Genomic DNA, 14,234 nt, shown 5'->3' with positions numbered 1-14,234 from the left:
TTATTGTTAACCATCAGAACAAAATGACAAGGAGTCTAGGGGGGCTGGGGAAATGGCTCAGAGGTTAAGAACACTGGCTGTTCTTGCAGAGGACCTAAGTTCAATTCCTAACATCCACAAAGCTGGCTTACAGCTGTCTGTATCTCCAGTTCCAGGGAATCTTATGCCCTCTTGTGACCTCAGTGGGCATCAGGAATACAAATGATGCAGAGCATATAAGCAGGCAAAACTCATATGCCTAAAACAAAACTAAACAAATCTTTAAAAAAATGTATCTAGGACATGTTCTTTATGGTGAAACACAAGATTTTTTGTTAAAATAAGACTTACCTAAACTCTATCATCTATATATTATCTATCTATCTATCTATCTATCTATCTATCTATCTATCTATCTATCTATCTATCTATCTATCATCAGCCATGTATTGGTCTTTATCCATCTGCTGGCCTGTCATCTTTCTCTCTACCTACCTATCTCAATCTATTTTATTTCTGTCATCTATCAACCTCTGTTTGAATCTATTTATCTATCTATCTATCTATCTATCTATCTATCTATCTATCTATCATTTATCAGCGATAATCTATCATTACCATCATCATAATCATCATTTCTGTATGTACACACAGTGAAGTAGAATGTCTAGATTATTTTTCATTTCTTTTTTTAAACTTATACCTGAAGACTTTGTTGTTGTTGTTGTTGTTTTTTTTTTTAGCCTGAGCATTGTCTCTGTCTTGAATTTTCCTAAAGCTGCAGAAGTGTTCCTATTACATAACCAAGGTTAAGAGCCCCAACGAAATAACTACTATAGCTTCTTGCCTCTCAAAATGTCAATCTGCAGAATGTACTTTTTTCCAGAGACTTACGAGAAATGCTGAGGCACGGGTTTCACCCTTTACCTCAATCAGAAACTCTACCCATGGGGCCAGCTTGGGCCTTAGGAAGATTTTGGGATAATTCTATTTCACTAAAGGATAAGATTCATTTACCTGCGTCAGTGATGCTGTATCAGGGTGGCTTTTGTTTCATAAGGAACATTAAGCACAGTGAGAGGCAGTTTTGCTTGTCCCAACTTGTGGGAGGCTGCTCTTGGCATTTTAGGAGGCAGATCCCCTTCAGCAAAAATTGCCCAACCCCACACAGCAGGTGTACTGCCAAGGAGATACCATTCTAAACCATAACATCCAAGTCTTATCTCCTCGTTGGACTCAGCTGAAGACTTTTAAAAGAGCCAAACTTCACATCTACTTTATTTTCCATTGGTGAGGGTGTGGCATAGCATTTTTGGTGGTTTTGTATATGATTATTGTCTACAGCCACGTCAGAAAGTTGCTGCTGTTGGTAGTGTTCACAAGTTCATCTAAAACCCTCTGGTCTCGAGCCTGTTGAGATGTCTTAAGAAGTGAACAGCCAGGCACTGTGCTTCTCCTGATGGTTGTGTTATCATAGCAAGTTGATGAAATAGATTTCTGAAATATTACTATTAAAAAAAATCTGAGTTGAGTAAGCAACTGTGGTTAGAGGTAGATTTAGAAATAAAAGACACCATAAAGCTGAAGATATTGCTCCATGGTAAGAGCTGTTGTTCTTGTAGAGAATCTGAGTTCAGTTCCCAGCACCCATATTGGGCAGCACACAATCACCCATAACTCTAGCACCATGGGGATACAGTTAGAAAAATCCAGAATATAGAAAATTATATGGGACAAATGGGAGAGAATTTTTTTATGAAATAAAAATTAAGAAGGGGGAAAAAACAAAACATGAACAAAACAAATACCCCACAAAGGCCCAAGAGGAAGAGAGAAAGAGAGAAATAGTGGGCACTTGTTTAGAATAAAAAGGAAAGATAACCAATATGCACATATTGTTTGAATCTCGATAAAAGCCAAAAAAAAAAAAAAAAGAGCCACAGAAGAAAGTTTTTGTGAGATAATTTAGGAAATCTGATAAATTACTGGATAGTTTATAATATCAATATTTAAAAAAATTACTCCTTTATTAGAAAGTTGGGTTATTAGCATTGTCTATTGTATTATACTTACACATCTTAATCTCAGGTAGAGGAAACTGTCAGGTGGCCTTTAGCTTCAGCATGTATCCCACAACTTAACATGCAGTTACCAGTGTGACTGAAATGAGGTGAACTTTAATTATCCTGAAGATCTGATAGGTTCATCTTAGTATCATTCAGCCTACAGGCATATTTTAGGCTGCGAATTTGGTGAGTTCACAGTACCACTTTAAGGCTAGAGGTGATCAAAACCCATACAACCTCGGTGGATACAGACTATTAGAACTGGACTAAATCATGGAGGACAGTTGTTGCATCTTGTGGGATGAAGGGCTATTCCTTAAGAGGCATAAATGCATCACCCAGAACTTTCCCATGTGCAAGGTTTAATATTTGACCCTTTCAAGTTATTTCCTTATGTGTATTCAGGTCTGGCATGTACCTTTCAAAATATTCATAAAATGAAACATAGAAAATGTCCTGCCCTTTCTGCTTAAACATAAATCTGAACTTCATTGCCATTCTTAAATCTTAAAGCCATGGATTAGTACCAGCTGTTTGATTTTAAGGTTGACTTTGAGGTCCTTTCTTCCCATTAATCATCTGGTTGTAATAAAATGGATGGAAGAACTATGTCCTAGGATAATGGGTCTGCTGCTCACCAGATCCAACTATCAGGAGAATAACTCATTCCAAGAAAAACTAGAAACCCAGGAAACAGTCATGAACTTTGCTGTAACCTATGTAAAATGGCTTTTCTGGACAAAAGTAAGCTTTTTATTTGTGGGATGAAAAATTCTTAGCCAGGTGTGGTGATATTTGCCCTTAATCCTAGGAGAGACAGGTGGAACTGAGTTCTAGGCTACCCAGAGTTAATACACAGTAAGACACTTCTATCCAAAAAAAAGCAAAATAAATAAAATTATTCACTCCTTTGCTTTTGTAATGTCTTGCTATTTCCTACAGTTTCATAATTAACAGTTTTACACAGAAATAGCTGCTTGGCCAATAAGTTTATTGTCTTATGAAAAAAATATTTTCATAGAAAATTGCTTTAGCTCTCAGCAGCCCTTTCCTGAGCTCTGAGGAAGCTAGCTTTCCTTTGAGCAACCCAGTCATTCTTCTGGGCAAGGGACATTTTGGGATGGTTCCACTTCTTCACTTCTCTCTTGGGCTTCTTTTCATAGACTGTATTCTCATAGATAGCAACACGAGCTTTCTTGTACATCTCCTCTATCATGTCTGGAGTTATGTTGTTCTTAATCTACTGAGAGAACAGTTTCTTATATGCATCTTTATCTTCCTCCATTAGTTAATGCATGTAGTCTGCACATTCTGACCCATGATGTGCTTCTGATGTACTTCTGCGTTGGCTGTTTGTTTTCACAGTCATTAACCAGGGAATTGTTTGGAACTATGAAGGCTAGACAAGCCTTCACCCGCAGTTCCTTTCAGGGCCCCAAAAACTTTATTGGCAGTTGTAGTTTTAGCAAGACCTGCATCCAAATAGCAAGTGAAGAAACCAGGCTGACCATCAATGCTTTCCACATTGTATTCGTCCCCAGTTACCTCCGCTTGGCCTTCGTAGATCTTGTCCATGCTAAACTTACTGAGAAGCCTGTGGGCCAGCAGCAGGCCAGCACAATAGGCTGCAGCATAGTTTGTCAGGCCAACTTTCACACCATATTTTGGCAGTTCATGAGCACATGCTATATCCCTTCTATACTGGCATATGCAATCTGGCAGATGATGTCTGTGTTGGTCTCATGGACTACCATCCTGTATTTGGGTGTGCTGTACTTATTTTTGTCCTGGATCACCAGTTGTTTCCGAGCACAGTAGTCAATTTTATCCTCTTGACACCTTCTAAATCTCACTCGTTATCTCTTGAAGTAGACCTTTTTGTTGACAACTTTCATGAACCCCATCCTGTGGCCCAGACACCCGCAATCACAGCTCCACACAGACCTGCTAGATAGTTCATAATATCAATATTTTTACAGGTTGTCTGAGAAGGCGTAATTAGAGGCTGTAAGCTGGGTTGGTCCTATCTTTATCATTGTTGACATTTTGAACTGGGTGAGCAAGGGCTCATTTACTCTTCTTTTTGTGTGTACTTGAGAAATTCCATAATAAAGATAGAATGAAGAGGGATGTCAAAAGTGATAAGAATGAGACTCAGGCAAAAGAATGGTGTTAGAAGCATGGCCTAGTCAGCAAGGGTTTTTACAGTGTCTTTTCAAAAGAAGCCTATTGGAATCAATGACAGAAATGTTGTCTGATGGCCGAACCAAACTGTGTTTCAATAGAGAACAGGGATGGAAATGAGATGGGAGCACAAGGAAAGCCAACAGGAGGTCGGTGGTAGTGAGACAGAGAGGGTGGCTGGAGAGGAGGACCAAGGTGCTGGTGTTATGTTTGGAAGAAAACATTCCTGTATATGTTTAGATCATGAGGGCATACTCTAAAGGAGATGCTGAAGGCTTGGGGAAAGACCCAGGATGTGTTCACAAGCCATGTTTTCCTTGAAACAGTGTTAAAGGGTGGTCACAGAGACCAGTTTGACTAATTTATGTAAACTACTTGACATCTTAAATTATTAGGAACGTTTTGGTATTTGGGCACTCGTGATACACATCCCAAGATGTACTTTTTGTGATTTATTTTTTGTTCATGTGTATGCGTGAATTATGTATTAAAGATTTTTATTTCTACTTATGTATTTGTGTGTATGTGGATGCTTGTGGGGGGTGCCTGTGGATGCTAGAAGAGGGTGTCAGCTCACCTGGTGTTGGAGTTGTGAGTCATACATCCTGGGTACTAGGAATCAAACCTGGGTTTTCTGTAAGAGGAACAAGTACTCTTAACCACTGACCCACTGTTCTAGCTCCATCTGTTGTTTATGTTTTGTCATACATTGCCAATTTGGTGTAAATTACAAATGACTGTATTAAAATACTAAGAACCAGTATTCTTACATTTCTTGGGAGTATTTTAAATAATTAAAGCCAAATTTAGAGCCCTGAACAATTACATGCACATCTTTACACAACAATGTATAAAACAACGCCTAAACTGGTGTGTACTCACACAAACCAAAGTTTGGTAAAAATGCTTCCTGTAGAGGGAGGTTATAGAGAAAAACATTAGCATTCTAGGGGGAAATAATGGTGAGAAAATATGTTTAAATAAGTGCTTATTAAAGAAGAATTTAGGAGGGCTGGAGGGATGGCTCAGTGGTTAAGAACACTGAGGACCTGAGTTAAGGACCTGAGTTCAATTCCCAGCACCCACATGGTAGCTCACAATGGTCTGTAAATGCTGATTCCAAGGGATCTGACACCTTCACGCTAATGCACATAAAATAAAATTAAATAAATTATTAAAAAAAAGAACTTAGGCTGATCATTGTTACGCTTATTTTTATTTCTAGCTGTGTTATCTCCTGTATCACAATAGATCTTTAACTGTTCATTCAAAGGCTGTTTCATACTGTGCTCTCTTTCAATTTGTTCAAAAGATAGAGCTCAAAGGAATTAAACCTGTTAAATTCAATCTTAGTTTCTTTTTTTATGTCAACAGAACGGTTCATTATGAAGGTGGTGCTGTCTCAGTTCACGCGCGCTCCCTCTGGAGACTGGAAACTCTAAGAGTTGCGTAAGTAGAACTCAACCCAGCCCAAGGTTCTGATGGTATAGAATGGTCAGTGCCTTTGGCTTCCAATTCAGGGTGAGATGGTCCTGTTAACAATCCCAGCAAGCAATGTGGAGAACGAATGTGGTCCTCAGCCCTTTGTTCCTCATGTCTCTTTCTGCCTCTTCTGTCTGTCTTGATTCACCAGGAGACCTGAGAATAGTCTTATTTCATACATTCTTACAGCCTGCCTTTGTCTTGGGTCTCTTCTGCTTTTGTAACATTATCTCATCCCACACCCAGCTTCTTCCTTCCTAGTGCTGCTAGGACAGAGTGATGTCAGGCTTGGAAGCAGGACAAGTTATCTGCATGCCTGTCACTCACCTGAAGTCTGAAAGGTTGTAGACATAAACTTCTAAAGGTGCAAATAGCAGAGACCATTGGATTTACTCACAAGTCACTTGATACTGGAGTGGAAAATTCTGGGTAGTTGCAAAAATCACCACAGTATTCATTGTAGCAGTATGAATTTAGATGCACATACATGCACATGTTTCTGATATGTTTAGAAGTTATCTAAAGAGTGCCTTTTAGTTGATCTAAATGAATGCTATCTATCTTTAAACTGATTAGACAAAACTGAGATAATAGCTAGAACTTTAAAAAATAATTGGAAGGTTCAGTCTTTGTTTAAGATGGACTGTGTTGTCAATGTATTTTCCTATAATATTGCACTTTAAAGAAAGTTATTGCTGTAGAATACAAACTTTTTGGATGAGGCAGTTTTACTAGCATCTGTGTCTATAGATTTTTTTTAAATTTGAGCTATTTACCAATATAATAATAAATACAAAAATTTAGTGTCTGAACTCATTTTGCTCAGGTATCCCAAATTATAATCCTAGAAAACTTGTTATATTCTCAGTTAATACTATCCTAATCAATCTAACAGATGGTTAGAAAATAGTTTCCTGTGTATTAAAGCGGCAATATTTTGGGGGTTTTGTTTGTTTTATTTTTTTGAGACAGGGTTTCTCTGTATAGCCATGGCTGCCTTCTAACTTTTTCTGTAGAGTAGGCTAGCCTTGAATTCAGAGATATGCTTGCTTCTGCCTCCTGTGTGCTGGGATTAAAGGCATATATCACCACACCTAGTCTCAAGAATCGACGTTTTAAAATCAAGTGGCTTCATCTCTGCTTTCCGAACAAACAAGTGAGAATAAATACTGTGTTGAGTCAACAGTCACTTTCATTTACTTAAAAATATCAAATTCTTCTTCATGGGTAAACAGTGTTTTGTATTCCTCTTTCTCATTTGTGTTATCTCTTGAGAGATTTTACTTCATGGTGGTGTGTTTTTGCGATTACCTGAGTTTTTCTTCTTCCTCTATTATTCTCCTTAGCAATAAGATGTTCTTGCAAACTTTTATATTGTTCTTTTGGTCTATAACATCAAAATTCCATATTCATAATCTTTAATAATTTAAAAATTGTCTTTTATATATATATATATATTAAGATGATTAAATCTACTTAAATAGCAATGCTTTTGATAAGTATTACAGTAAAAAGTAAAGTTTTATTAAATGTGCATCTATGTGCATAAAATTAAGTTGCCTTTTTATAATATATAAAGTAAGGGAAATATTACAGCTATATATTTAAAGTCATTTTCCCTTATATGTATAAAAGCTGTGAGTTTACCCTCAGGCTTCTCCGTCTGTCTCCTCCTTTATACCTGGTTCTAAGATGTTCATACATACAGACACGTAGCACATATGCCTACACATGCTAGTTAGAGTGTTTATTCACATTTGTTGCACACACATACAGAGCCTCACTTATACATTTCGGTGGCTGCTTCTTTGATGTTGATGTGATCAAGTTCTGGTTGTCTTGTCAGGTGGAGTGGAAGTCACATAAGATGGGGCCAGCCATTCCGACTCCGACATGTCACAACAGGAAAATACTTAAGCCTCATGGAAGACAAGAACCTTCTACTCATGGACAAAGAAAAAGCTGATGTAAAATCAACAGCATTTGCCTTCCGGTCTTCCAAGGTAAGATGGACTGTGTCATTTTGAGATTTCTGACCATGTTTCCCTGCTCTGTTTCTTTGATGTTGGGAACACAGGAAAAATTGATGCAGCTTTCTCATCCATAGCTTCTCCTCCTGGCCTCTCTCTTCCTTAAGGTGGGAACTGGCTGGGAGAGCCTGCTGGCTTCATAGCTTCCATTTTTAGTTAAAGTATATCCTCAAACTCCTTTTAGATTTCTTTTCTTTTCTTTCTTTTTTTTTAATATAAAGTTCTATATTTTTTTTTTGCTTTTATTGAAAAAAAATATTTTCTCAATAATATATCCTGATTATGGTTTCCCCTCCCTCTACTCTTCCCAGTTCCTTCCCCCTCCCCTCTTGTTCAGATCCACTCCCTTTCTATCTCTCATTGGAAAATAAGTGGGCTTCTAAGGGATAATAATATACAATAAAATATAATAAGTTAAAACAAAAATTAACACATCAGAATAGGACAAAACAAACAGAAAGAAAGAACCCAAGAAACAGCTCCCTCAGGAATTCCAAAAACATTAAACTGGAAGCCATAATATATATGCAAAGGACCTGTAGGGCAAAAAGGGAGAGATTATATATATATGGAATTTTAAAAAGATAGAATTAAAAAAAAAAAAAGACAAGCCCTGACAGAACATTATGAGACAAAAAACCTCCAATGATGCCATTGAGTTTCTTTTCTGTTGGCCATCTCTGCTGGGCGTGCAGCCTGCCATTAAGAATAGTTTGCTTGCCCAGTGAGACTCCCTTGGAGGAAATTAAATTTTCATCTACAAGTGGTTATCAGCTGGAGATAGCTTCTGGGTTAGGGATGGGGGCACATGTCTACTTCTCCTTTCAGCTCTAGGACCCCATCTGGTATATAGACCTGTGCATTCCCCATGTAAAGCACCTCCACCTCTGTCAGATCATATGAGCTTTGATCATATTGATATAGAGGACTTTGTTTTCTTGGTGTCCTCCAGCCCCTATGGCTCTTACGTTCTTTTTTCCCCCTTTACCACAGGGTTCCCTGAGCCATGAGAGGAAGGACTTGATGGAGAAGGACTATTTAGAGCAGAGTATTCCAAGGTCTCTCATTATCTGTATATTGTCTGGCTGCAGGTCTCTGTATTTGTTCCCACCTGCTGCAGGAGGAAACTTCTCTGATGATGACTGAGCAACCCACTGATCGATATGTATAGCAGAATTTTTTAGAAGTAATTTTACTGCTACTTTTTGTTTATTTTGTTTTCTCTGTGTAGCAGTCCTGGAACTTGCTTTGTAGACCAGGCTGGCTTTGAACTCACAGAGATCCACCTCTCTCTGCCCAGCTAGTGCTGGGATTACAGGTCTGCACCACCACTCTCAGCATTGATACTTTTTTTTTAAGACCGCATTATTTGATTTAACGCTAGTCCCTGAATTATTTAGTCTCAGTTTTGTGGATATAGATTCCATCTTGTAGAGTGAGCCTTAAGTTAAATCAGATATTTGTTGGTTACTCCTATAAGCTTTGTGCCTTCTTTTTACAAGATATCTGGCAGGCAGGAAAGCACTGTAGATCAAAGGGTTTCTGGGCACATTGGTGTTTACATTTCTCCTTTGGTCGCATGCAAAGTAACTAAGTGTACCAAAGATGCTAACCCATAGGAGTAAAGGTTCTACCCAAGAGGTAGGCAGCAGCTTGACTTCTCCATCTCCAGTGAGTTGTGTTGGTGTTGTCTTCAGCAACAGTACCATGATATCAGTTTGTGGGGTGGACACCTTGTCTTGTTCCTGCTTTTTGTGGAATGGCTTACAGTTACTCTCCATTTAAGTTGTCTATGGGCTTTCTGTGAACTGCCTTTATTATGTTGAGGTATGCCCCCTGTATCCCTAATCCCTCCATGACTTTTATTATGAAGGAGTAGTACTTTTTTTTTTTCAAAGTGTTTTTTTTTTCATCTAATGAGATAATAATTTGGTTTTTGCCTTTAAGTTTGTTGATATTGTGGGCTATATTCATTGGTTTATGTATGCCGATCCATCCCTATGTCTCTGGGGTCAAGCCAACCTGGTCATGGTGAATGATTTTTTGGTGTGTTCTTGGATTTGGTTTGCAAGTATTTTATTGATAATGTTGCGTATATGTTCATAAGAGAAATTTGTTTGAAAATCTTTCTTTTGGGGAGGGTCTTTATGTGGTTTGGGTATCAGGGTAACTTTGAGCTCATAAAGTCAGACAATGTGTTTTCTGTTCTATTTCATGGAATATTTTGAGGAATATTGATATTAACTCTTAAACTCTTAAAATCTGGTAAGATTTTGTGCTAAGACCATCTGGCCCTGGGTGTTTTGGTTTGGTTAGGTTGGTAGACTTAATTACTGCTTCTACTTCATGAGGGATATATGCTGGCTTACACTGCTTATCTGATCTTGATTTAGCTCTGTTAGTTGGCATATACCAAGAAAATTATCTAGTTCTTTTAGGTTTTCCAATCTGATGGAATAAAGGTTTATTTAAGTATGTCCTTATGATTCTCTGGATTTATTCAGTGTCCGTTGTTACATTCCCATTTTTACTTATAGTTTTGCTAAATTTGATATTCTCTCTTCACCTTTTAGTGAATTTGGATGAGAGTTTGCCAATCTTACCGAGTTTCTCAAAGAAACAACTCTTTGTTTTATTGATTCTTTGTATTGCTTTTATTTGTTTGTTTGTTTGTTTCTATTTTATTCATTTCAGCCCTGAGTTTGCAATTTCTTGCCATCTACTCCTTTTGGGTGTGCTTTCAGATGTGCTGTTAAGTTCTTAGTATGAGATCTTGCCAATTTTTTATGTAGGCACTTAGTGCTATAAATTTGCCTCTTAGAACTGCCTTCATTGTATCTCATAATTTTGGGTATGTTGTGTGTTAATTCTCATTAATATTCAGTTCTAGAAAGTTTTAAAATTCTTTCTTAATTTCTGTCTTGACCCAATTTTTATTCAGTAGAGAGTTGTCCATGAGTTTTTAAGCTTTCTGTTGTTTCTATTGTTGATATTCACTTTTATTCTGTACTGTCAGGGTGTTATTTCGGTTTCCTTGTATCTTTTGAGACTTGCATTGTGTGCAAGTATGTGGTTAATTTTGGAGAAAGTGCCATGAGCTAATGAGAAGAAGATATATTCTTTTGTGTTTGGGTAAAATGTTCTGTAAATATTGTTAGGTACATTGGTTTACAATATCTGTTATCTCAAACTTTAAGGTTTGTTTGTTTGTTTGTTTGTTTTGGTCTGGATGACATACCTACTGGTGAGAGTAGGGTATTGAAGTCATCTGCTATCAGTGAGTAAGCAAGAATATATAATTTAAACTTATTAGTGTTTCTTTTCTAAACTTGGGTGCCCTTGTGTATGATGTATAGATATTAAGAATTGCAATGTCTTCTTGGTGGACTTTTTCTTTGATGCATATGTAGTGTCTGTCCCTGTCTCTTCTGATTAGTTTTTGTTTAAAGTCTATTTTGTCAGATATTAAATGGCTACAGTGGCTTGTTTTTTTGTGTCCATCTTCTTGGAATATCTTTTTCATATCTTTTACCCTGAAGTAATGTCTATCCTTGATGTTGAGGTGTGTTTCTTGGATGCAGCAGAGGTGTGTTTCTTGGATGTCTTTACACTCATTCTGTTAGTCTGTGTCTTTTTATTGGGTAATCAAGACCATTGATGTTGAAAAATATCAGTGAGCAGTGTTTGTTGATTTCTATTATTTTGTGGTGGTGATGGTGGTGGTGGCGGTATGTGTCCTCTTTTGAGTTCCTGGTCTGGGGTTATTTATTCCTTCCATTTTCTTTGCTGTGCTTAACTTCTTTATATTGGAATATTTCTTTTAGTTCAGTCTGTGGAACTGGATTTGTAGATAGATATTTGCTTAAATTTGGTTTTAGCATGAAATGTTTTGTTTTCTTCATCTATTGTGATTGAAAGTTTTGCTAAGTATGGTATTCTGTGCTGCCACCTTTCAAAAACCTGAAAATCTGAACTGAGGGAAACCTGGAAAAGAAAAGTTTTGGAACTAAACAGGAACCCAAAGGCAAACCTCACCAATAAAATGGAAGAAAGAATTTCAGGCAGCAAAGACACAATAGAAGAAATGGATACCCTGGTCAAAGAAATTGTTAAATCTAAAATAATCATGTCACAAAATATCCAGAAAAACTGGGACACTAAGACACCAACCCTAAGAATAACAGGAACAGAAAGAGGAAGGAGGTGAAACCCATGTCAAAGACACAGAAAATATTTGCAACAAAAATCATAGAAGAAAAATTCCTGTAACCTAACAAAGGAGATTCTTATCAAGGTACACAAAGTATACAGAATACCAAATATACTGGACCAGAAAATAAATTCCCCATGGCACATAATAATCAAAACACCGAATGTACAGAACAAAGAGAAAATATTAAAAGCTGCAAAGGAAAAAGACCAAGTCACATATAAAGGTAGACATCTTTGAATATCACCTGACTTCTCTCAATGGAGATTTTAAAAGCCAGAAGGGCCTACAAGGATGTTCCACAAACACCTTCTTGTCTCCTTACGCATGAACACTGTCACCACTGGGGGATCTAGCCATGTCCAGAAACAAGACCAAAGTCACCTAGATTTAAGAAATCAAGGGCACACACTTACACTTGTTTCTTTTTTTTTTTTTTCAAGTCAGGATATAGCCCAAACTTCCTCTTTCCTATGCTTATCCTAGTGCAGCCTTTCATGTTCAGACAGCACAGCTGTGCATTAAAACAAGTCTTGGTGGCTTGTACTAGTAACCCCAACAGTCAGTAGGCAGAGACATGTGGATCGCTGAGGCTGCTAGCCAGCCAGACTAGCTGAATTGGTGAACTCCAGCTCCCAGAGAGAGACCCTATTGCCAGAAACAAAGTGGGGAGAACCTGGAGAATGATACACATGGTTTCCACATGTGTGGTTGTACATCTGCACATATAGATGCACCACTAACATGTGCTCTTGGGCACACACAGACATGTGCAGATAGACATAGCAACTACTTTGGAAAAACTAAAACGATTTTCCAAAGTATAACATTTAAAATGCAAAAACCATGTCTTCAAAGCTGGTGGGAATGAGGAAAAAGTAAGAAGAACATGGAATGATATGGTCACCTCCTATGAAATAGAATCATCGTGATCTTTTATGTTATAGATATATTTCCTTTTAGAATTGTTGATTTTTTTAGTTAGCATGCAGAGTAACAGGTTTCATTATGACATTTTTATATATTACATAATAATCCTTTCTTTGCCACCCACTCCATATTTGCTACCCACTCCAGTATTACCTTTCATTGTCCCCTCTAATTTTTTGAAAATCAGAAATCAAGTTGGATACCACAGCTTGTACCTGAAATCCCAATACTTGGGAGTCAAAAGCAGAGTGATGTTGAGGGAGAGGTAGGCAGGAGGATCATGAGTTCAAGGCTAACCTTGACTACAGAGACCCTCTTCAAATAGACCAACAACCTTGAGAAACCATTCCCTAGAAATACAAATATAACAGTGACAAGGTAAATATTCATTTATGTACAGGATTTACTAAAGTAAGGTTGATGAGCAAGAAGGTGCTGTGCTCGCCCTCCAGCCTGACATGAATGAGAAACTTCCCAGGAAAGAACCACAAGCACAGATACTTCCAAAGACAACCAGCGAGCCAAGGCCACAGAGAGGAGAGACTGTCAAAGAAGGAAACTAGAGAACTTAGTACATAGTAGGGCATGGGCCCAACACTCCGGCTTTATCAATATATATGAATCAAAGAACTGCAATTTAAAGCGAAAATAATTTTGTATTAGACAATGAAATAGAAGCCATGATAGAGACCCGTAATGAAACTTTATTTGGAGAGGTTGGGAAGAGGGAATGGCTACTGGAATAGCAGTACAATATTTACCCAAAGCAAGAAGGAAGCTTAAGTGGAATAGACCCTGGGATAATAGCAAATGAAAGCATTGCAGGTGACAAGAGCTATGTATTTCATGGTATTAAAGAGTGAAAAGTCACTAAAGATGTAAGTTATGACATTTATGTACCAAATCACTAATGCAGTCTTGATAATCATAGTTCTTCAGGAGATAAAGCAAATACAAAGTCTGTGTCTTTGTGTAGGCTATGGAAGAATCTGATCTTTAAGTTCACAAACTTTAGAAAGATCAGAAAATAAGAGTGGGGGGGAGGTTTTATATTGACCCTCGGTGCACCAGACACCTATAATCCCAGCTCTCAGGAGGCAAGTACAGGGTTCAGCATGGGGTGGGGAAAAATCCCTGGGAAAGCTGACAGGCTAGACTGGCCAACAGATGAACTCCGGGTTCAGGTGAAAGATCCAGCCTCAGTAAGAGAGAGTGGAGAAGGATGTAAGCGGACACATAACGTTGCCAACTTCGGGCCTCAACAGCCATACACACACACACATCTGCACCCACGAACATGTGAACATGCATATATATATATATATATATATATATATATATATATATATATAT

General features: G+C 37.7%; 1 protein-coding gene and 1 pseudogene across 1 annotated transcript in view; one reads left to right on the top strand and one right to left on the bottom strand.

Moving 5' to 3' along the window:
- Positions 1-14,234, top strand: part of Ryr2 (ryanodine receptor 2) — a 380,472-nt gene that overhangs the window by 89,266 nt on the left and 276,972 nt on the right. Inside the window, exons 10-11 of the mRNA XM_055603932.1 lie at positions 5,604-5,678; positions 7,558-7,714. Coding sequence (XP_055459907.1) covers positions 5,604-5,678; positions 7,558-7,714 — 232 coding nt within the window. The remainder of the gene's footprint in view (positions 1-5,603; positions 5,679-7,557; positions 7,715-14,234) is intronic.
- LOC129674022 (60S ribosomal protein L5-like) lies at positions 3,076-3,949 on the bottom strand (annotated as a pseudogene).

The sequence above is a fragment of the Psammomys obesus genome, unplaced genomic scaffold (genome assembly GCF_907164565.1).
Source record: "Psammomys obesus unplaced genomic scaffold, mPsaObe1.curated_primary_1811, whole genome shotgun sequence".
Taxonomy (NCBI): Eukaryota; Metazoa; Chordata; class Mammalia; order Rodentia; family Muridae; genus Psammomys; species Psammomys obesus.
Note: the sequence above shows the minus strand (reverse complement) of the source record. Positions and strands in the feature narration are given on the sequence as shown.